Consider the following 24,358-nt stretch of genomic DNA (forward strand, 5'->3'; position numbering starts at 1 on the left):
TATTGCCCATCCCGAGTTGTCCAAGGACAGTTGAGAGATAACCACATTGCTGTGGCTCTGGAGTCACATTTAAGCCAAACCAGGTAAGGACGGCAGATTTCCTTCCCTACAGGACATTAGTGAACCAGATGGGTTTTCCTGACAATCGACAATGGTTTCATGGGCATCAGTGGTCAGGTATCTTTTATTGAATTCAAGCTCCACCATCTGCCATGGCAGATCCCTAGAGAATTAGCTGAGTTTCTGGATTAATAGTCGAGCGATAATACCACTAGGCCATCATCAGGTTGTACTGAACTTGTATGTGACACTAGTTAGACCTCAGCTGGAGTATTGTGTATAGTTCTAGGTGCCACACTTTAAAAAGGATGTGAACACATGAGAGAGAGTGTAGAAAACATTTACAAGTATGTTTCCAGCACGGTGGCCTCACAGCGCCAGGGACCTGGGTTCAATTCCGGTCTCGAATCACTGTCTGTGTGGAGTTTGCATGTTCTCCCTGTGTCTGCGTGGGTTTCCTCTGGGTGCCCCGGTTTCCTCCCACAGTCCAAAGATGTGCGAGTTAGGTAGATTGGCCATGCTAAATTGCTCCTTAGTGTCAGAGGTGTGGCTAGGGTAAATGCATGGGGTTATAGGGATAGGGCCTGAGTTGGATTGTGGTCGGTGCAGACTCAAAGGGCTGAATGGCCCCCTACACTAGGGATTCTATGGATGAGAAACTTTAGCTATGAGAATAGGTTGGAGAGGCTGGGACTGTTCTCCTTGGAGAGAAGAAGGCTAAGAGCAAATTTGATAGAGGTATTCCAAATCATGAGGGGGCTGGACATACTAGATAGGGAGAAACTGTTCCCTTGTAAAAGGATCAAAAACAAAAGGGCACAGATTTAAAGCATTTTGCAAAAGAAGCAAATGCTATGTGAGAAAAAGCTTTTTCACACAGTGAGAGGTTGGAGTCTGGAATGCACTGCCTGGAAGTGTGGTGGAGGCAGGTTCAATCAAGAGGGAGTTAGATGATTATTTGAATTGAAGCAATATGTAAAGGTACGAGGAAAAGGCAGGAGAATGTCACCGAGTCATAATGTTTATTTGAAGAACCAGCACAGACATGATAGTCCAAATGGCCTCCTTCTGCACCATAACATTTCTGTGATTCTGTGAAACCCTTTTGAGTGCTGATGGCCGCAAAATGTGATTCTTGATCATTTTTCTTAAGTTGGTTGAATTTTATGAGGGAGAACACAAACCAATGTTCTTGGAACTCATTGGTTGATCAGATGCTTTCTGCTATTCTATCAGCTGGAATGGCGCTGGACAAAAAGGCATCCAGGAGCTTCAAAACTCATTGAACTCAATGGAAGTTGTCAGGAACATAGTGGTAGTTTTAAGGGATTTATATACATATTATGAAATATTAGAAAAAAGGTATAGTTTTAAGTGGGTATAATTTAGTGTTGATGTATAAGGAAGGGTAAACCTATAGTTAGATTCATGCTAGACAAAGGTGTTAAGATGTCCAATGACAAAGCAGCCAGTAGTAGCCTGTAGGAGTACCTTTGATAGCATCCCGGCTTGGGCTCGCAAGTGACAGGTAACATCAGAGCTGTATGGTAATCACCTTGACAAGAGAAAACCCAGCCATCCCATCTGGACTTCCAATTGTACCACCATTGCTGGGTCCCCTATCCTTTGTGGACCATCATTGATCGGAAGCTGACCTGGAGTGACTATAACGACACCCTTGACTTCACGACCAAGGCAGAAATGGTGCATTCAAATACTCACTCCTCTAAACCTCTCCACAATCTATAGGGCCACAGTCAGGAGTGATGGTGAGTTACTCACCCACCACTCACCTGCTTGGGTGCAGCCACAACTACACAAGAAGCTTGACTCCATCCAGGATCGAGCAATTTGATTAGCCTCTGCCACCATGGCTGGGGGATGTACCATCTACAAGGTACACAGCCGCAATTCACCAAGTTTATTCTGACAGTAGTCCCCTACCACCAAGAAGAAAATTCCTGCAAGTTTCCAACAGCACAAAATGCAGCAATGTTATTGGAATGCCGTCGGCTCCAATATTCCTTCCAGGTTGTACAAACTTCCACCTGGGCAAATGTTGTTCTTTCATTGTTTGCATCATAATCCTGGAATTTGCTGCCTATCGCCATCAGCACAAGGATTGCAGTGGTTCAAGGACATGGTCCACCACCTGATTAAAATTAAAAATCGATCATAAATGTGTTCTTTCTCAGCATGGCTCATGTCGCATCGTTACTTTATAAGAAGCTGGCTTGATAGAACTATTTCCTCCAACATTAGATACAAATTAGTCTAATCTTCGCTTGGAAGTACAGAACATGTATTTGCTGAAAACAGAGACAGGTTGCTGAAGATTTTTGTCTTGCACTCATCAGGACAAATGCAAGAATACCAAATTTCAAATGATACCAATAATTTATACTACAGGAGAAAGGGTGCTGATTGGTTGGCAAGTTGACTCTGATTAACCACAATGCTACATCAGAGAAAGCAACGGGGAACTATAGGCTCCTCAGTCTCGTGGGTAATTCAAAAAATGTACAAGGCTTGAATGTATTACTTTTGTTTGCAGAGACTGAATCCCTGCATATAAATGTATGTCACCTCTACGGCTTGAGCCATGTTACAAATTTGACTGATTATCTTAAATTGGTTGTTAGTGTAGCTATGAGCACACTCAGGATTGTCCAGCATGTGCTGCCCAATTTCAGAATCAGAACTAACAGTAGACGCTTTGGGTTTTGCAGGCATAGGCTGGTTGAGTACAGTCTGTTCCTTATTATGAACAACCAAAGGAACATACTGTTTGATTTGATCAGCCCATCACTGGGGCATACTACCTATGTACCTGGTATCGCACCAACACTGAAATTCATACATGACATTGCTAAATTGTGTGGTAGACAGAGGTCATTTTGGATTGATAGAGCATCCTGTAGTGACATTACCACTTGCATAGCCACTGCCTAGTAGCAGCATGAAATGACTTGCTTAATCTGTTGTTCAAATTTTTGAGATTCTTTTCCAGGGTAATTTGATGTAGACTGGGGACTTTTCAGATCGTGAGTTGCACGATACGCAGTGACCAATGATAAGATCAGGATAGCCAGTATCCCACAGTATAACTTTGGTGTACTTTATTTTTGCAAGGTGAGAAAATGGCTAGGGCTCTTTTTACAAGATTGCTGATAATGCCAATCTTGTAGCACATGGAACTGTACAAATTCCAATATGCATATTGACTCTGCAAAGGAAACAGCACAGATTAAAATTCCATGTCTTGTCGGCTTCTGTTTAAAAGTCTCGTAGCAAAATTAGCATCATTGTTCTCTGTCAAGCCCTTATCTCTGCCCCTCTCCACTTTCCAGATATTCCGAGTTAACATGCATATGGAACTTATGAATTAGGAGCAGGAGTAGGCCACTCAGCCCTGCGTTGCTATTCAGTAAGATAATGGCTGATCTGCTTGTAACCCCAATTCCACATTCCCACCTAACCCCGATGACCTTCCATCCCTTGCTTATCAAGAATCTATCTAGCTTTGCCTTAAAAATCTTCAAAGGCTCTCCTCCACCAGCTTTTGAGAAAGAGTTCCGAAGACTCCTGAACCTCCTGAGAGAAAGAAAATCTGTTTTAACTGGGTGACACCTTATTTTTAAACAGTGACTCCTAGTTCTAGCGTCTCCTAAAAGAGGAAACATCCATTCCTCATCCAGGCCAAGGATCTGATATGTTTCAATCAAGTCACTTCTTCTTCTCAACTCCAGCAGATACAAGTCTAGCCAGTCTAACCTCTCAAGAACAAAGAACAATACAGCACAGGAACAGGCCCTTCGGCCCTTCGGCCCTCCAAGCCCGCGCCGCTCCCCGGTCCAGGATTGAATCCTGAATCCAGGATCCCCGCCCAATTTTCCAGCCTATCTACATACCAATATCCTATCCACCGAGCTGTCCCTCACAGCTACGATGCTTTGTTCATTACAACCTATTAACTTACCCCCACCCCCCCATTCCAGACCATGTGATCTCCAGGGAGAGGCGAAAACCCAGAGTGAAAAACCCCAGGGCCAATATGGGGAAAAAAAATCTGGGAAATTCCTCTCCGACCCCCTGAGGCGATCGAAACGAGTCCAGGAGATCACAATGGCCCCGATCGGAAAATGCTTCCCAACCCTAGTCATTTCCACTTCCACGAACACCATATGAATTCCCTGCCCCCGAGACAGGTTCCCAACTATCCGCAGTCTCACTCTGTACTGGCACCAGCAAGATGATCATAGAATGAAGCCTTGAAACGAGAAACCAGGAACAATTAGCCCGCGCCGCTCCCTGGTCCAAACTAGACCACTCTTTTGTATCCCTCCATTCCCACTCCGTTCATATAGCTGTCTAGATAAGTCTTAAACGTTCCCAGTGTGTCCGCCTCCACCACCTTGCCCGGCAACACATTCCAGGCCCCCACGACCCTCTGTGTGAAATATGTCCTTCTGATATCTGTGTTAAACCTCCCCCCCTTCACCTTGAACCTATGACCCCTCGTGAACGTCACCACCGACCCGGGGAAAAGCTTCCCACCGTTCACCCTATCTATGCCTTTCATAATTTTATACACCTCTATTAAGTCTCCCCTCATCCTCCGTCTTTCCAAGGAGAACAACCCCAGTTTACCCAATCTCTCCTCATAACCAAGCCCCTCCATACCAGGCAACATCCTGGTAAACCTCCTCTGTACTCTCTCCAAAGCCTCCACGTCCTTCTGGTAGTGCGGCGACCAGAACTGGACGCAGTATTCCAAATGCGGCCGAACCAACGTTCTATACATCTGCAACATCAGACCCCAACTTTTATACTCTATGCCCCGTCCTATAAAGGCAAGCATGCCATATGCTTTCTTCACCACCTTCTCCACCTGTGACGTCACCTTCAAAGATCTGTGGACTTGCACACCCAGGTCCCTCTGCGTCTCTACACCCTTTATGGTTCTTCCATTTATCGTGTAGCTCCTCCCTACATTATTCCCACCAAAATGCATCACTTCGCATTTATCAGGATTGAACTCCATCTGCCATTTCCTTGCCCAAATTTCCAGCCTATCTATATCCTTCTGTAGCCTCTGACAATGTTCCTCACTATCTGCAAGTCCTGCCAGTTTTGTGTCGTCCGCAAACTTACTGATCACCCCAGTTACTCCTTCTTCCAGATCATTTATATAAATCACAAACAGCAGAGGTCCCAATACAGAGCCCTGCGGTACACCACTAGTCACAGGCCTCCAGCCGGAAAAAGACCCTTCCACTACCACCCTCTGTCTTCTATGACCAAGCCAGTTCTCCACCCATCTAGCCACCTCCCCCTTTATCCCATGGGATCCAACCTTTTTCACTAGCCTACCATGAGGGACTTTGTTAAATGCTTTACTAAAGTCCATATAGACAACATCCACGGCCCTTCCTTCGTCAACCATTTTGGTCACTTCTTCAAAAAACACCACCAGGTTCGTGAGGCATGACCTCCCTCTCACAAAACCATGTTGACTATCGTTAATGAGTTTATTCCTTTCTAAATGCGCATACATCCTATCTTTAAGAATCTTCTCCAACAACTTCCCCACCACGGACGTCAAGCTCACCGGCCTATAATTACCCGGGTTATCCTTCCTACCCTTCTTAAATAACGGGACCACATTGGCTATCCTCCAATCCTCTGGGACCTCACCTGTGTCCAGTGACGAGACAAAGATTTGCGTCAGAGGCCCAACGATTTCACCTCTCGTCTCCCTGAGCAGCCTTGGATAGATTCCTCATAAAAGAACCTGCCCATTTCAGGTATTAGTCTGTGAAGTTTTTCTGAACTGCTTCCAATGCATTTCCTGTCTTAAGGAGACCAATACTGCACACAGTACTCCAGAAGTTCTCTCACCAACGCCTCATATAACTGAAGCATAACCTCCCCAGTTCTCTTAGTAACATGGCACATGCACGCTACTTCCTCTTTTTTTTGGTGTCTGGCATCTTCAGCATTTTAATTCATAGAAATCATATAAACCCTGCAGTGCAGAAGGAGGCCATTCGGCCCATTGAGTCTTCACCGACCACAATCCCACCCAGGCCCTACCCCCACATATTTTACCCACTAATCCCTCTAACCTACGCATCCCAGGACTCTAAGGGGCAATTTTTAACCTAGCCAATCAATCTAACCCGCACATCTTTGGACTGTGGGAGGAAACCGGAGCACCCGGAGGAAACCCACGCAGACACGAGGAGAATGTGCAGAAACTACAGGCATAATTGTAACCAAACCTGCCAGGGAGGTTCAGTTTGGATGTCTGTTTTAACTTCCGTTGACTTCCATGAGGAGGATAGTTAGACGGGTATGTAAATCACAGAATACCTACAGTGCAGAAAGAGGTCCATTGGGTCTGCACCAAATCTCTGGCAGAGCATCCCACCCGGGCCCTATCCCTGTAACACACATTTACCCTGCTAATCCCCATAACCTACACATCTTAGGGCACTAAAGGGCAATTTAGCATGGTCAATCCACCTAAGTTGCACATCTTTAGACGGTGGATGGTGTGTTTGAATATGGTACACTCTGAATTTCTATATAACTGCTATTCTATAATGATAAATAGTGCTACGCAGTCCTTTGTTAATTATTATTCTGATGGCAGATGTGCTTGTGGTTCCTGCGTAGACTTTTTTCCATTTGCTGCAAAAGATCCACTAAACCCAAAATTAGCTGCATGCTTGAAATTGTTAAAGTATTATTCAAATAACAAAACAAGTGTGTTGTAATTTTCTTTTAATGTTGCACTGGAACTAAAATTGTCACACTGTGGAGGGATTTTAACCCACAAAGCTCTGCTCTCGAGGTAGGTTGGTCTCTGAAATCTTTTCAGAAGGCCCTGTGCCTCCATTTTAACTGCATTTTTATTTTTTAACATGGAGGGTGGGATTCATAGACCTCAGCAATGTTGGCAAGTTGAAAAGAAGAGGCAGGTGCATCCTTGAAGTGTAAGTGCCTTTCTTATACTGCTGGGACCAGGAGGAGTAGGAGTATTTTTCCCCAGTCCCAAATTTAATGCTAAGCAATCATATCCCTGCAATTAACTGAAACGCTCCACGCTCCACAGCCCCATGTGATGTCTAACCTTTCCCCGCTTCTGCATCAGACATATCTGACATCTTCTTCCTGATTGCCTTCCCACCTGACAGTCAGTCAGCTTGTTCATCTAACTGGTTGTTGAAGGTGTCTAGATCACCAACTATCTGTCCTGGACCCTCCATGCCGACACTATAGTGAAGAAAGCCCACCAATGTTTCTACTTTCTCAGGAGGCTAAGGAAATTTGGCATGTCCACTATGATTCTCACCAACCTCTACAGATGTGCCATAGAAAGCATTCTTTCAGGTTATATCAGAGTTTGGTATGGCTCCCGCTCTGTCCAAGACTGCAAGAAAGTACAAAGGATCTTTAACGAAGCCCAGTCCATCACACAAACTAGCCTCCCATCCATTGACTCTGTCTACACTTCCTGCTGCCTTGGCAAAGCAGCCAGCAAAATTAAGGACCCCACGCACCCCGGACATTCTCTCTTCCACCTTCTTTCTTCGGGAAAGAGATGCAAAGTTCTGAGGTCACATACCAGCCGACACAAGATCAGCTTCTTCCCTGCTAATATCAGACTTTTGAATGGACTTATCTTGCATTAAGTTGATCTTTCTTTACACCCTAGCTATGACTTTAATGCAACATTCTGCATTCCTTTCTTTCCTTTTCTATGAACAATATGCTCTGTCTGTGTAGTGCGCAAGAAACAATACTTTTCACTATGTTAATACATGTAACAATAAATCAAACCAAAATAACAAATCAAATCAACTCTCTGGAATAATTTTCAACGAGATCTTGCAGTTAATTCCTTCAGGTAGCCTGGAGAACCCTTCCTTCATATTTTCTCATCTGAAGATCTTCCCCACCTCCATTTTCTTCCCAGCTCCGAGTAAATATCAGAACCAGTGACTTTGTTCCTTCCTTTCATTCCACTATCTTTCTTTTGTCCCATCTCTGTGTACTAAACACTGTCTAATGTGTGTTCCTTGGAATCTAGAGTAAATTTAGGTGCTGGTCCATTTGTGTCAAAGTAGTTGAAAGGTCAGCTGCACCAGTATCTTAAAGAAGCCCTGGAAGTCTGGGGACAACCAAAAAGGGGTAGAGGCTTGGTGTAATTTCGTATCCGTCTGACCTATGCACCCAGGAAAGGGTGTTCCTGGAGACGCATCAGAATTATTGTCTCAGATTGGATTAGCAAAGGACAGTAATACTGATCCCAAACGGAAGGAGTGATGAGGTAAGAGGAAAGATTGGATGAGCTTAGGGTTTAAAGTCTGCAAAGAAGACAGTTCACAGGTTCTTTGAGGTGTATAAAGTATTTTAAATGGTGCAGATGGCATGAGCTCAGGTCAAACTATACCAGGAGAAGACACGCAGAGAAATTGGAGACAGCTGTTAATTTATCTATTAGAAAAATGCCGTAGCATACAGATAATACTTTGGGGTGAGTTCCCCAAATGAAACAGTTAAAGTATACTATAAAATTTGAGCAACTTGTGTTGTTGTCTGTATGTCTAAGATCCACACAATGAATCAGGCATGATAATGGAGGTGGTAATACTGGACCTATTCAAAATGCAAATTAAAGCTATGATAGGGAGGTGGGTTGAAGTAATAGACGGGTGAACCTCGAAAGTTGAAAAGGACTATTTTCATTCCTTATTTAACTGTTATGTTGTCTGGGGAAGTTTTTCGGCTATTTTTCCTGTTAGAATTAAATTACAGGAAACCCATTTCTTCCACTCCATTAATTTATCCTGCAACAAAGCTCCTCAGCTGGAATCTTTGACTCTTTGCTGGATACCATGCTACAGGCACCCTTTAAAACTCTGCCGAAATAACCATTATTCTCGTGTGAACCTCAATGGCGAATGTTGATACACTTGGTTGTGATGGTCCCACTGTTGATTAGCTGGAGTCTATCTGCAGGCCTGTGCTAATCCACATCCGGAGGTACACACTTACAGTAGTGTCACGATTGGAAACCATGGACCTTTCTTCCTTCCAACCCCTTTCTGTTTCCTCCCCTATTCATTTGTGGCACCTCAGTTGTTAATCTTGCCGAAGATGAAACTCAACACTGGCCAGAGGTTGTACCGGAAACCTTCTGGTCTGTGTGGCTCAGCTACTCAGTGTTGCATACAGCTCAGCCTTTTTGGAAGCAAAAGAATAGCCTGATTAAAGAGTTAGTAACAACAGTTTATAAAAAAAAACACAGCTTTTACAGAGAATATATCTAAGCGGTGCTAAATTGTGTGCAGCTTTGTTTATCATGTGGTTAAGTGTCTGGTGTGTTTCCAGTATGAACAATTGTAGGATTTGTGCTATATTTCACTGAGGGTTTGGAAAAACACTGAAAATTTAAATTCTGAAGGAAATAGTTTTCATTGCAATTTATTTTTAGCGTCTCATTGTCTCATTGTAGTTTACTGTGAGTTAACCGTTTGCTGTGGAAAATACTCAATATACATTGTATTGTTTGTGGGTTTGGAGCACATAGTAAGGGATGGGGGGAGCAGGATACTCATAAGAAGAAAGTGTGTGTAAGCAAGCCTTTGTAGTTGCTATTTAAATCCTGTCATGTGTCCTGTTTGTACCCCACATTGCAAGATTAGAGGGACAGTAAGAAGCCTCACAACACCAGGTTAAAGTCCAACAGGTTTATTTAGTAGCCCAAGCCACAAGCTTTCGGAGCGCTGCCCCTTCACCAGGTGAGTGGGAGTTCTGTTCACAAACAGGGCATATAAAGACACAAACTCAATTTACAAAATAATTGAGTTTGTGTCTTTATATGCCCTGTTTGCGAACAGAACTCCCACTCACCTGATGATGAAGGGGCAGCGCTCCGAAAGCTTGTGGCTTGTGCTACCAAATAAACCTGTTGGACTTTAACCTGGTGTTGTGAGACTTCTTACTGTGCTTACCCCAGTCCAACGCTGGCATCTCCACATCAAGATTAGAGGGAGACAGTGGCATACTGGTAATGTCTTTGGGCTAGTAACCTTGAAACCCATGGCTAATGCTCTGCTGATATGGTTTCAAACCCCACCATGGTGGAACTTGAATTCAATTAATTAATAATAAATCTGTAATTGAAAACCAGCCTATATCCAAAGATGTGCAGGTTAGGTGGATTGACTGTGCTAAATTGCACCTTAGTGTCAGGGGGACTAGCTGGGTAAATATGTGGGGTTACGGGGATAGGGCCTGGGTGGGATTGTTGTCAGTGCAGGCTCGATGGGCTGAATTGCCACCTTCTGCACTGTAGCATTCTATGATTCTAGGTAGGGAAAAAAAAACTGCCTGTGTTGCCTGGCCTACATGTGACTCCAGACCCACAGCAATGTAGTTGACTCTTAATGGCCCTTTGAAATGGCCTAGCAAGTCACTCAGTTCAAGTGAGTCATAGAGTCATACAGCATGGAAACAGGCCTTTCGGCCTAACTTGTCCATGCTACCTTTTTTTTTAAACCTGTAAACTAATCCCAATTGCCTGCATTTGGCCCATATCCCTCTATACCCATCTTACCCATGTAACTGTCTAAATACTTTTTAAAAGACAAAATTGTACCTGTCTCTAGTACTACCTCTGGCAGCTTGTTCCAGACACTCGCCGCTCTCTGTGTGAAAACATTGCCCCTCTGGATACTTTTGTATCTCTCCCCTCTCACCTTAAACCTATGTCCTCTAGTTTTAGACTCCCCTACCTTTGGTGCAAATAGGGATGGGCAACAAATGCCGGCCTTGACAGTGACTCCCACATGCCTTGAAAGAATAAAGATGAAAACTGACATGTGCCTTTATTTTTTGTGAAAGGTTATTGCATGTTCTGTTGTAGTTGATGTACTGCGATGGCAGTTGATTGACAGTTTGCTCAATGTCGTCATGATCTGGTTTGTATACCTACCACAGAGAATCATAGGGACCAAGGATTATGGAAAGCGCAGGCAGGATTATTTCAAAGCTACAAGAAATAACTGGCTTGAAAAAATCATGTAAGGGAGAAAAATGTAAAAGGCAGATAACATCAGATGTGCATGTACACACGTGTAATAGGTGTAAGCTTAGATTCCAACAGGAAACCTGTTTCTAAGCCATGAGATCTGTGATATAAAGTAACATATTAAGATATTCAGGAAGGTCTGTGATATTAAATAATGCATTGAGATGTTCAGATGACTGGATGAACAGTTGGAATTCACAGGGCTGGACTTGTTCTGTTTTTAATGCTCGAGAAAGCAATATAGCCAAACTGGAAATTCTATCATGCAACTGTCCTACAGTGATTCTAGTTTTAACTCATTTAAAGTTAAAGGACAGGTATCGTCTTGCAATAACATGGCACCTTTCAGATCCACAGGATTTGATTTGATTTACTATTATCATGTATTGGAGTACAGTGAAAAGTATTGTTTCTTGTGCACTATACAGACAAAGCATGCCATTCATAGATACATAGGAGAGAAGGAAAGGAGAGGGTGCAGAATATAGTGTTACGGTCATAGCTAGGGTGTAGAGAAAGATCGGCTTAATACAAGATGGGTCCATTCAGAAGTCTGATGGCAGCAGGGAAGAAGTTGTTCTTGAGTCTTTGGATCAAAACGTATATAAATACAAGTTGTGTCCCTTCTGCTTTAAATGTAATGGATCTTTATAAATCGCAAGCACAATTTTTGTTTTACATTACAGTGGCACTTTCGCCCTGTGCCTAATCTCGGACTATTCAGTATCCTGACTGAACAAAGATTGTCATCACGTAGCTCTCCAATTTTTCAAATTCATTGCTGAATAACAATGCAAGGCACAAAATTGTTACCACATGTTCTGCAGCATTGGCTTGTCAATTTTGCAGCATAGTTTCAAAAAGCCGTGGTTCCACAACGATTACAAATCCTGCCTACTGTATTTACTGTAAGTGTGCCTGTCCCATTGAGATAACAGGGTCATGACCTTTGGCCTATCTTGGGAGCGTTACCATAAAAGAGAGACTGCATTTTTTTCAACCAGTCTTCACTCACTCTATGGCACAAGTATATTTAAATCTGGGATACCCCAGCTAAATGTACGATGTACAATTTTGGCTCCAACATAGCATTCTCTATTAACACTCTGAAGGCCTTAATTTTTTTTTGTCAAAGATTTTAATATGCTCAGTGATTCAGAAAACCTGGACTTCATCCTGTAGAACCACCAATGGAACCTTGTCTATATAGTTCTCCCCTATTCATCTGAATTTGTGATCATTACTCACCAACATCCTGCCAGAGATAGTTAGAAACTGTTGTGGAAGGTGTATGAGTGTAGAAATCTCTTCACTGTGTCACTATTGTGTGCCTCATTGTCGTAAGGTAACAGGGAGTAGAAGCAGTAAAGTCTGATGAAGAGCAAAGAAATTGCAGAAGGAGTTTGCACTTGGGTCACAAGTGAGTAGAACCATGACATGTGAAACTCAATAAAGATAAATGCAAGATCATGTGCATTGGAAAGAATAAGGGGGGATGCTTGTTTGCAGACCCGCATGTGGCGTGTGTTGGGAGTCCCGCGTGTGGCGTGTGTTGGGAGTCCTGCGTGCGTTGTGTGTTGGGAGCCCTATGTGAGGTTTCAAGTTCCGCATTATAGTGAACGTGCTTAGGTAATAGAGAATACAGCCCACATTCGGTTGGATGTTGCTACTGAGGAAATGCAAATATGAAGGAAAACTTGAAAGATTGGGGACACTTCTGTTGGAACAGAGGGAATTGTGGGATGATTTGATAAAGGTGTTTAAAATTGCAATGGGATGGCACAGGAGAGATAGAAATAGACCATTCCCAGTAGATGAGGGATTTTGTGCAAGGAAACATCGACATAAGACTAAATGTAAGAGATTTAGAATGTAAAACAGGAGAGTGCTTTTTCAATGTGGAACGCTGGGAGGCTGTTTAACTAGCACCGGAAGTAAAGACTGAAGTGGAAAGCATTTTCACATTTAACAACAAGTTAGTTAGGTTGTTGAAGGAAAGGATAGAAAAGGGATATGAAAGAGCAGGAGCATGAGATTAAGACTGCTTCTCCAATGGAAAGAAACACCAGCAGAGACTGAGCTTTCCATTTTCCTGTTGTAATTTCCATGTAGCATTAGGAATAAATTAAATCTTGCTTGCATCTTAAATGTGAATATGTATTTGAATGTAATTTTGAATTTAAATAACACAGTTGCATTCCTCCTAATGTCTGGCAACATTTCCAGCAACACTTAATTCCTGAATAGGTAAGTTTGCATCTTTCTTCCTTGAGATAATAGGCATATGATTAGGCCTGTGAAAAGTTAATTGCAGATCCATAAATAAAGCTGTTGTATAGAGCTATTTTAAAACTGTTAATAGTATGTTAGTCCAGTTTTTTTGTTTAAATCATGACTTGCAATGTAAATGAGCACCTTACTGACAGCCACAACAAGCTGTAGAAATTGAAACCACAATTTGCATTTAACATCTACCTCGTGCATTTAAACTTGTAGAGTTCTTTCCCTTCCCTCATTTCCCTCAGTTTGCCTCTGACAGAACCACTGATGCAGTCAGTGGTCTAAATCTTTTTCTGTGTGTCATTGTTTATTATTAATGCTAATGTAGCACAGTAGACAAAGTGCAGAAGGTGCAATTAATTTTCATTTCCTGTTGAATCCCACAAACCAACCTTTATTCCTCCCTCATTGTGCATAATGGAGACGTTTTGTTAACTTCATTGATTCTGTTTTTAGTTGAAGTATTTTGAGTTCTCTGTATATTTCTGTAATTGGAAGCAGATATAATTGTGTGATGGTGCCAAGTATTTGCTGAAACTCTTTCATAACTTATCGTTACATTGCACTGGCTATAATGCAGTGATGTAGTTTAAAGGGACATTGTTGTCCTGTAAAAGGGATTTGTAAACCTTTCTGCTTTGTGGAAGAAGATCAGTGTGTAATATTTTGCTAAGATATCCCAGTCAAATGGTGCAATTATCTATTTCCAGTACAATTTATAACATTGTGTTGCTTTCAAATGATAAAAGCACAACTAATTTGAAACATTTTCCAAAAGACAATACAAATTACTGTATTTTGTTTCTAAACTTGGCTGAGTATTTCTTTAAGGGAATACAACAGTGGTAAGTTTCCACAATGGTCCTATCCTTGTGTCTCTGCAGATTATTTATGTGCACCATGGAAAATCTGACTGTCTTTTTAGCTGATAATGGAGAAGAATTCTGTTTCGGTGTCCATGGTGTGCCAAATTATTACATGATAATTTTTCTAATTGTAAAGAAAAATGGGGATTTGTGCAAAAAATATTCGAAGATCGCGTTGAGGCTTTGCTCTGGAGTAAAACATTTAGGGTTAAGCAAAGGAGCAACCTTTGGACCCATTTAGAGTTTGAAATGTATTACAGCCGCTCATTACTAACATACCTGAAGTGTGTAACATTTAATTTTCACATTCTCTTTCACAGTGCTGCTGGTGGTGAGATTTTCAACCAATGTGTAGCGGAGCGGGAAGAGGCCTTCAAAGAAAAAGATGTTAAACGGCTCATGAGGCAGATATTAGAGGGTGTGGCTTTCTTGCACAGAAACAACATTGTCCACCTTGATTTAAAAGTAAGTGTCACTTGTTCTTGTGTTAAAATTGTATAATGTTCTTTCAATTTTAACACTTCTTATGGAGGGATGTTACCTGGCAGCTGAACATGGTGCCGTGTATTCATATTAAAAGTCAATGGTCAATTTTTTGAATGAGCACTTTTTCTCCTTTGTGAGATTTTGGTAGCCTTGCAGTGCGGTTCCAGAAATGTGCAGATTAGACTTGATACATTTAGGTCTGAACTTAGTGGATTTGTTTAAATAGTTGGCCTACTACTTTGGAGAGGTACAGTTCAGATCCAAGAAGCTTTGGGTCTGGTCCAGAGCCACCTTTGGGGGAAGTCAGGTAACCTTTGGGTAGATGAGGTTTCCATTCGAATTGTTAAAAGCAGGCATAAATGTGTATAAAAAGTGCATAAACTCATTACTGTTGAGCCCATTGGAACTGTCAAAACTTCCAGGAGACCTGTCAAAGGGAACAGTCGGAGGAAGCTTTAAGATGTCAAGACAATTAAAAGTCCTGTCTTTCAATCTTTGAAAAGAAATTCTGAAGTTTAAAAAAAAATCATGGTTTGCTATTTCACTCTATCTGTTGACATAAGCTTGAGCGCTTCCATTAATGCCGCATGATTGTTTTCACAACCATCCATTATCACAGTGGGGTGCCTGCCATATGACTGACATCAACAAGTGATTATTGACTTTTTTGTGGGATCATGAATTGCAATCCTTGCTGTTAAGCGTCTGTTGCCACTTGCATTAAATGTTTGTTATAAGATTTTATTTAGTTGATGGGATGTAAATGTAGTAAATGGGTTTTTATGAATGAGAGTATATTTCTAAATATAGTGAAGTTTGCAATAGACACTTTATTTTACAAAACTTTATTTCATCCCATCTCTGCATGGGTTTCGAGGTCTGCGTGAAGTGAGTACTAGGTGAATTGGCATGGTAGGTGTAAAAGGAAGGCCATGGATTGGCATTAAGTTGGCAGAGGAAATATAAAGGGCCATTGGAACTGGTCAGAGGGGCAAAGGTTGGCATGGAGGATATGGAAGGCCATGGGGATATAAGTTGATATGGGGGAGTATGAGAAGCCATGGGGGTTGTTTGGAGAGGCGTACCTTGCATCAGTTGGCATGAATGGAACATGGAGAGGGAGAGTGCTGCAGAATTGTTGAGAAAATTGTGTAGCTAAATGGAATGTCGTGTTTGTTGACACGGATCTTCCGGAGACACTAGATAACTTGCTATCTAAGAAGCTTGTTAGGAAAACTGAGGCATAAAGTGTTAAGGGAATCTGGGTAGTTGGTTGGTTAGATGGCAGAAAAATGGGAGGAGGAGGTAAATAATTTTCAGGTGGGAAAAGTGTGAGCATAGTTTACCCCAAAGATTTGTACTAGGCTTTTTTTGTTTTCCATTTATATAAATGCTTTGGACGTCATAAGAGCAATCATTTTGAAGTTTATTGATACCAAATGTTGAGCATGGCAAACTGGGAAAGATAGCAGATGAACACAGATTAATAGATTAGGCAGATGGGTGGCAAATATCAAAAACGCAAAGCAGTAAATTTTGGGGTAAAGAACAGTGCAAGAAAGTGTACTGTAAATATCCATTTCGGATGGGTGGAGGCACAATATCTTTAAGGGGCATGCAGGTAGAAACAACCATAAAGAGACACTGGGCATTCCATGTTTTATACATTTAAACAGCAACCAAGTGGGCGGCACGGTAGCACAGTGGTTAGCACTGCTGCTTCACAGCTCCAGGGACCTGGGTTCGATTCCCGGCCTGGGGCACTGTCTGTGCGGAGTTTGCACATTCTCCTCGTGTCTGCGTGGGTTTCCACCGGGTGCTCCGGTTTCCTCCCACAGTCCAAAGATGTGCGGGTTAGGTTGATTGGCCATGCTAAATTGCCCTTAGTGTCCTGAGATGCGTAGGTTAGCGGGATTAGCGGGTAAATATGTAGGGATGTGGGGGTAGGGCCTGGGTGGGATTGTGGTCGGTGCAGACTCGATGGGCCGAATGGCCTCTTTCTGTACTGTCGGGTTTCTATGATTTCTATGGTTTCTATGATGTTGAATCAACGGCAAATGTAGGTGAATTCTAGGGGAGGCAGTGGCATAGTGGTATTGTCACTGGACTAGGAATCCAGGGTAATGCTCTGGGGACCTGGGATTGAATCCCAACATGGCAGATCGTGAAATGTAAATTCATTAAAAATCTAGAATTAGAAGTCTAATGATGACCACGAAGCCATTGTCGATTATCGTAAAAACTTATCTAGTTCACTAATGCCCTTTAGGGAAGGAAATCTGCCGTCCTTACCTGTTCTGGTCTGCATGTGACTCCAGACCCACAGCAATGTGATTGATCCTTAAATGCCCCCCAAATGCAATTAGGATGGGCAATAAATGTTGGCCAGCCAGTGATGCCCATGTCCAATCAATAAAAACAAAATCTCCCCCGTTGTGAACCCCCTGTTTGAGTAGGGGTATTGGATTCACAACAAAGGTCGAACAAAGATTCAGTTGCATTAATCTGGGATTGATAGCCTCACAAAATTAGGACTTTCATTGGTGGAACGCAGAAGGTTAAGGGGATGCTGATAGTTTTCCAAAATTAAATCTTTTGTGAGGACAAACATTGTATTGATTTTGACAGAAGGAAGCAGGCATGGTTACAGAGGTGGATGAAAGCAGTCTTGGCACTGGATATGATCAGTTTGGGGTCACATAGGATGCTGAGGTTGCAGATAGTGTGATTCAGCCTTGGACAGCTAGGACATGGGAATGGAATCATTGGTGAGGATATGGAGTTTTTTGCAGGGGATGAAAACAATGATTATGATCTTCCCAATGTTTAGCTGGAGGTCTTTGTGGATGATCCATGATTGGATAACAAACAAGCAGTCTGGCAACACAAAGAGAGGGGAGGCTGAGCTGAATGTCGTCAGTGTACATGTATAGGAGAATGGTCCCAGGGATGAGGAACTTTGGTTACATAGACAGATAGACTGGAGAAAGTGGCACTGTTTCCCTTAGAGAAGAGAAAGTTGAGAAGTGATTTGGTAGAGCTATTCAAATTCATGAGGGGCCTGGACAGAATAGATGGGGAGAAATTTTCTCACTGGTGGAAACATTGAGAGCGAGAGGGCACAGAATTAATGTAACAAAAGAAGCAATGGAGACCTTTTCATGCAGCGAGTGGATAAGACGTGAAATATATTGCCAGAGAGTGTGGTGGAGGCAGGTTCAATCGAGACATTCAAAAAGAAGTTGGATTATTATCTGAAGAGGAAGAATGCGCGTGGTTATGGAGAGAAGGAAATGGAGTGGTGCTAGATAAATTGCTCCTGCAGGGGATGGGTTGCAGACATGATAGGCTGAATGGCTTCCTTCTATGCTGTAGCAATTCTGTGAGGTTGACCCTTGGATCATTGCTTTTGGATAATGTTGCCAAGGGGAAAATGTAGATGAGGCAGAGAGAGAAGCCAGGACTGAATTCATGAAGTTGAGGGCAAAGGAGGCAGAGAATTTTGAGACAATTCTTAATTAATTCTGGAGGAGTGAGTAATGTTAGCAGAGGAGATTAACCATTCATTGTGGTCCAGGCATGTCTGGTGGTTGATGGCTAACCAGTTCTGTGCCATATGCATTCAGTCTGAACAGGCTGGATCTTTGTTGTGAGAAGCCAGCCCTTTTTAAAAATCTGATTGCACTTATAATATTTGAATATCAGTCGTTTGCACCAATCTGGTTTCTATCTGAGGAGAAATCCAACACTAACTAGTGCCGCATCATTGGAATGCAATACAGTTTTCCTTGTAGGCAAGCTGATGAGGAAATGCTGTTTAGAAAAGTCTGTCTGGTTGGATTTACATGAGATGGCACTTTGGAGGAGTCTGCACAGAACTAAACATTCAGGAAAGACAATTCATTAACAATGGGCTAGTCTTTTTCATTAATTAAAGCTGAGAGCCCTTCACATTTTTCTCAAAGCCACATAATCCAAAGTACGTAATTGCCTCCTGAAGCAACCACAACTATCGTGACTGGAGAACTGCAAAAAACAGACCTCATACATTTAACCTTCGGCTTTCCATAGAACAATCTGCCACACCACCCAGATCTTGATCCTCTAATTTCTCCCTCTTGGGTAATTCGGACTTCCAAACATTTGGACAGAAACAGCTGTTCCCGTTCCCGAAAGGAATGAAGTCTTAGCTGCCCTTTTAGGCAACAACAAGGCAGTTCACAGGCAATAACTTAATTCACCGCACTTCTGCCAAGAATGTGCCAGATCTATTGAGGAGCCTTTCCTTTGTAAGGAGGAAATATTAAACTTGTGCAAGACCAACGATGTAAGTCATGGCTCAGTGGTAGCACTCTCACCTCTGAGTCAGAAGGTTGTGGCTTCAAGCGCCATTCCTGAGGCATGAGCACAAATTCCAGGTGGATACTTCAGTGAAGTACTGGGAGGGTGCTGCATTGTTAGATGTACCAGCTTTTGGTTGCAACATTAAATCAAGGGTTGTGTGTGGCTCTCAGTTGCCTCCTGAAGGATCCCATGGCAATGTCTGAAGAAGAGGAGTTCCTCCCCCGCCCCCCCCCACGCCGGAGTCCTATCCAATATTTATCCTTGACCCATATCACCAAAATAGTCCTGTGATTAATCCCATTGTTGCTTGTGAGAGCATGCTGTGCACAATTTGGCTGCTGTATTTCCTATAGGGTCTACACTTCAAAAAGTATTTGATTGGCTGTTGGTGAGGTTGTGAAAGGCACTAAAATAAATGCAAGTTCTTTCTTAGGCCACAGTTAAGGTATTTTGTTCAGAGACTGTGGGTAGAATTTCCCTGTCCCGTTCACCACGGGAATCGTAGCAGCAGGACAGGACTATGCAAAGCTCCGTTGACCTCGGGTGGGATTTTCCGGTCTTGGGACGAGCATGGCCGGAAGATCCCGCCCTCTGTATATCCTATTATAGAAAGGAAATAATAATAATAAAAGGGGACCAATATACTTGCATGGAGGTTTGCTAGTGTTATTGGGGAGGGTTTAAACTAGATTTGCAGGGGGATGGGAACCAGAGTGCCAGAGCAGATAGTGGAGCGGGGGTGAAAATAAATGATGTTAATAGTTCATGCAAAATCACAAATAGAAGGGTTGTGTGTGGTGGTAATAATCTTCTGAGGCGTGTCTATTTCAATGCCAGGAGTATTGTGGGGAAGGCAGACAAGCTGAGGGTGTGGATTGACACATGGAATTATGACATTATAGCCATTAGTGAAACTTGGCTATAGGAGGGGCAGGACTGGCAGCTCAATGTTCCAGGGTTCCGATGTTTCAGACGTGATAGAGGCAGAGGGATGAAGGGTGGGGGGGTGGCATTGCTAGTCAGGGAAAATGTTACAGCAGTGCTCAGGCAGGACAGATTAGAGGGCTTGTCTACCGAGGCCATATGGGTGGAGCTGAGAAACAGGAAAAGTATGACCACATTAACAAAAACAAAGAACAATACAGCACAGGAACAGGCCCTTCAGCCCTCCAAGCCTGTGCCGCTCCCTGGTCCAAACTAGACCATTCTTTTGTATCCCTCCATTCCCACTCCGTTCATATGGCTATCTCGATAAATCTTAAACGTTCCCAGTGTGTCCGCCTCCACCATTAATGGGGGTGTATTATAGACCACCCAATAGTCAGCGAGAATTGGAGGAGCAAATCTGCAGAGAGATAGAACATAGAACATAGAACATTACAGCGCAGAACAGGCCCTTCGGCCCACGATGTTGCACCGACCAGTTAAAAAAAAAACTGTGACCCTCCAACCTAAACCAATTTCTTTTCGTCCATGAACCTATCTACGGATCTCTTAAACGCCCCCAAACTAGGCGCATTTACTACTGATGCTGGCAGGGCATTCCAATCCCTCACCACCCTCTGGGTAAAGAACCTACCCCTGACATCGGTTCTATAACTACCCCCCCTCAATTTAAAGCCATGCCCCCTCGTGCTGGATTTCTCCATCAGAGGAAAAAGGCTATCACTATCCACCCTATCTAAACCTCTAATCATCTTATATGTTTCAATAAGATCCCCTCTTAGCCGCCGCCTTTCCAGCGAAAACAATCCCAAATCCCTCAGCCTCTCCTCATAGGATCTCCCCTCCATACCAGGCAACATCCTGGTAAACCTCCTCTGCACCCTCTCCAAAGCCTCCACATCCTTCCTGTAATGTGGGGACCAGAACTGCACACAGTACTCCAAGTGCGGCCGCACCAGAGTTGTGTACAGTTGCAACATAACGCTACGACTCCTAAATTCAATCCCCCTACCAATAAACGCCAAGACACCATATGCCTTCTTAACAACCTTATCTACTTGATTCCCAACTTTCAGGGATCTATGCACACATACACCTAGATCCCTCTGCTCCTCCACACTATTCAAAGTCCTCCCGTTAGCCCTATACTCAACACATCTGTTATTCCTACCAAAGTGAATTACCTCACACTTCTCCGCATTAAACTCCATCCGCCACCTCTCGGCCCAACTTTGCAACCTGTCTAAGTCTTCCTGCAAACTACGACACCCTTCCTCACTGTCTACCACACCACCGACTTTGGTGTCATCAGCAAATTTGCTAATCCACCCAACTATACCCTCATCCAGATCATTAATAAATATTACAAACAGCAGTGGCCCCAAAACAGATCCCTGAGGTACACCACTTGTAACCGCACTCCATGATGAATATTTACTATCAACCACCACCCTCTGTTTCCTATCCGCTAGCCAATTCCTGATCCAATTTCCTAGATCACCCCCAATCCCATACATCTGCATTTTCTGCAGAAGCCTACCATGGTGAACCTTATCAAACGCCTTACTAAAATCCATATATACCACGTCCACTGCCTTGCCCCCATCCACCTCCTTGGTCACTTTCTCAAAAAACTCAATAAGGTTAGTAAGGCACGACCTACCTGCCACAAAACCATGCTGACTATCACCTATCAATTCATTACTCTCCAAATAACTATAAATCCTATCCCTTATAATTTTTTCCAACATCTTGCCGACAACAGAAGTGAGACTCACCGGTCTATAATTCCCGGGGAAGTCTCTGTTCCCCTTCTTAAACAATGGGACAACATTCGCTAACCTCCAATCTTCTGGTACTATACCAGAGGCCAACGACGACCTGAAGATCAGAGCCAGAGGCTCTGCAATCACTTCTCTTGCCTCCCAGAGAATCCTTGGATAAATCCCATCCGGACCAGGGGATTTATCTATTTTCAGACCCTCCAGAATATCCTGCACATCCTCCTTATCAACTGTAATACTGTCTATTCTACTCCCTTGCAACCCAGTGTCCTCCTCAGCTATATTCATGTCCCCTTGCGTGAACACCGAAGAGAAATATTGGTTCAATGCTTCACCAATCTCCTCCGGTTCCACACATAACTTCCCTCTGCCATCTATAACTGGCCCTAAACTTGCCCTAACCAACCTTCTGTTCTTGACATACCTATAGAACGCCTTAGGATTCTCTTTAACCCTATCCGCCAAAGTCTTCTCATGTCCCCTTTTAGCCCTTCTAAGCTCGCTCTTCAACTCCCTCTTAGCCAATCTAAAGCTTTCTAGTGCACTACCCGAGTGCTCACGTCTCATCCGAACATAAGCCTCCTTTTTCTTTTTAACCAACAAAGAAACTTTTTTGGTGCACCACGGTTCCCTAGCCCTACCAATTCCTCCTTGCCTGACAGGGACATACCTATCACAGACTCGCAGTAGCTGCTCCTTGAAAAAACTCCACATGTCGGACGTTCCCAGTCCCTGTAATCTCCTAGTCCAACCTATGTTTCCTAATTCTCTCCTAATAGCCTCATAATTACCCTTCCCCCAGCTAAAACCACTGGCCCGAGGTTCATGCCTATCCCTTTCCATCACTAAGGTGAACGTAACCGAATTGTGGTCACTATCACCAAAATGCACACCAACTTCCAAGTCTAGCACCTGGTCTGGCTCATTTCCCAGCACCAGATCCAATATAGCCTCACCTCTAGTTGGCCTGTCTACATACTGAGTCAAAAAACCTTCCTGCACGCTTTGAACAAAAACTGACCCCTCTAACGAGCTAGAGCTATAACAATTCCAGTCAATATTAGTCAAGTTAAAATCCCCCATAACAATTGCCCTATTACTTTCACTCCTAAGCAGGATTGACTCCGCAATCCTTTCCTCAACCTCTCTAGAACTTTTAGGAGGTCTATAAAAGACTCCCAACAGGGTGACCTCTCCTCTCCTATTTCTAATCTCCGCCCATACTACCTCAACAGATAAGTCCTCATCAAACCTCCTCTCTGACACTGTGATACAATCTCTGACCAATAATGCTACCCCTCCCCCTCTTCTACCTCCTTCCCTACTTCGACTAAAACATTTGAACCCCGGGACCTGCAGCATCCATTCCTGCCCCTGCTCTATCCATGTCTCTGAAATAGCCACAACATCGAAGTCCCAGGTACTGATCCACGCTGCAAGTTCACCCACTTTATTGCGAATACTCCTGGCATTGAAGTATACACATTTCAAACCCTGCTCCACCCCACCTCTGCAATGCCGTGCATTGCAGTCCCCATCCATGCATCCCTCACTTTCAGCCCCACTACTCAGGATCCCTCCCCCCCCCCGAATCAGTTTAAACCTCCCTGCATGGCCTTAGCAAATTTACCCCCCAGGATATTGGTCCCCTTCTGATTAAGGTGTAGACCATCCTTCTCATAGAGGTCACACCTTCCCCAGTACGAGCCCCAATTGCTTAAGTACCTGAACCCCTCCCTCCTGCACCATCCCCTCAGCCATGAATTCAAACCTTCCCTCTCCCTATTCCTCTCTAAACTATCCCGTGGTACAGGCAAGAGTCCAGAGATAACCACTCTGTCAGTCTTGGCCTTTAGTTTCCACCCCAACTCCATAAATCCCTGCCTAATATCCCCTTCCCCTGCAGACAACTGCAGGAAACATAAAGTTGTGATAGTAGGGGATTTTAATTTTCCACGTATAGATTGGGACTCCCATACTGTTAAAGGTCTAGACAGGTTAGAGTTTGTAAAATGTGTTCAGGGAAATTTTCTAAATCAATATATAGAGGTACGAACTAGAGAGGATGCAATATTAGATCTCCTATTAGGAAACGAGTTAGGACAAGTGACCAAGTGTGTGTAGGGGAACACTTTGGTTCCAGTGATCATAATGCCATTAGTTTCAACTTGATCATGGATAAAGATAGATCTCGTCCTCGGGTTGAGGTTCTAAACTGGAAAAGGGCCAAATTTGAAGAAATGAGAAGGGATCTAAAAAGCGTGGATTGGGACAGGCTGTTCTCTGGCAAGGATGTGATTGGTAAGTGGGAGGCCTTCAAAGGAGAAATGTTGAGAATGCAGAGTTCGTATGTTCCTGTCAAGATTAAAGGCAAAGTGAATAAGAATAAGGAACCTTGGTTCTCGAGGGATATTGGAACTCTGATAAAGAAGAAGAGAGAGATGTATGACATGTATAGGCAACAGGGAGCAAATAAGATGCTTGAGGAA

General features: G+C 43.3%; 1 protein-coding gene across 1 annotated transcript in view; it reads left to right on the forward strand.

The window, feature by feature from the left end:
* Nucleotides 1-24,358, forward strand: part of stk17a (serine/threonine kinase 17a) — a 94,347-nt gene that overhangs the window by 42,118 nt on the left and 27,871 nt on the right. The window contains exon 3 of the mRNA XM_078236116.1: nucleotides 14,631-14,775. Within this exon, the coding sequence (XP_078092242.1) occupies nucleotides 14,631-14,775 (145 nt within the window). The remainder of the gene's footprint in view (nucleotides 1-14,630; nucleotides 14,776-24,358) is intronic.

The sequence above is a fragment of the Mustelus asterias genome, chromosome 2 (assembly GCF_964213995.1).
Source record: "Mustelus asterias chromosome 2, sMusAst1.hap1.1, whole genome shotgun sequence".
NCBI classification, from domain to species: domain Eukaryota; kingdom Metazoa; phylum Chordata; class Chondrichthyes; order Carcharhiniformes; family Triakidae; genus Mustelus; species Mustelus asterias.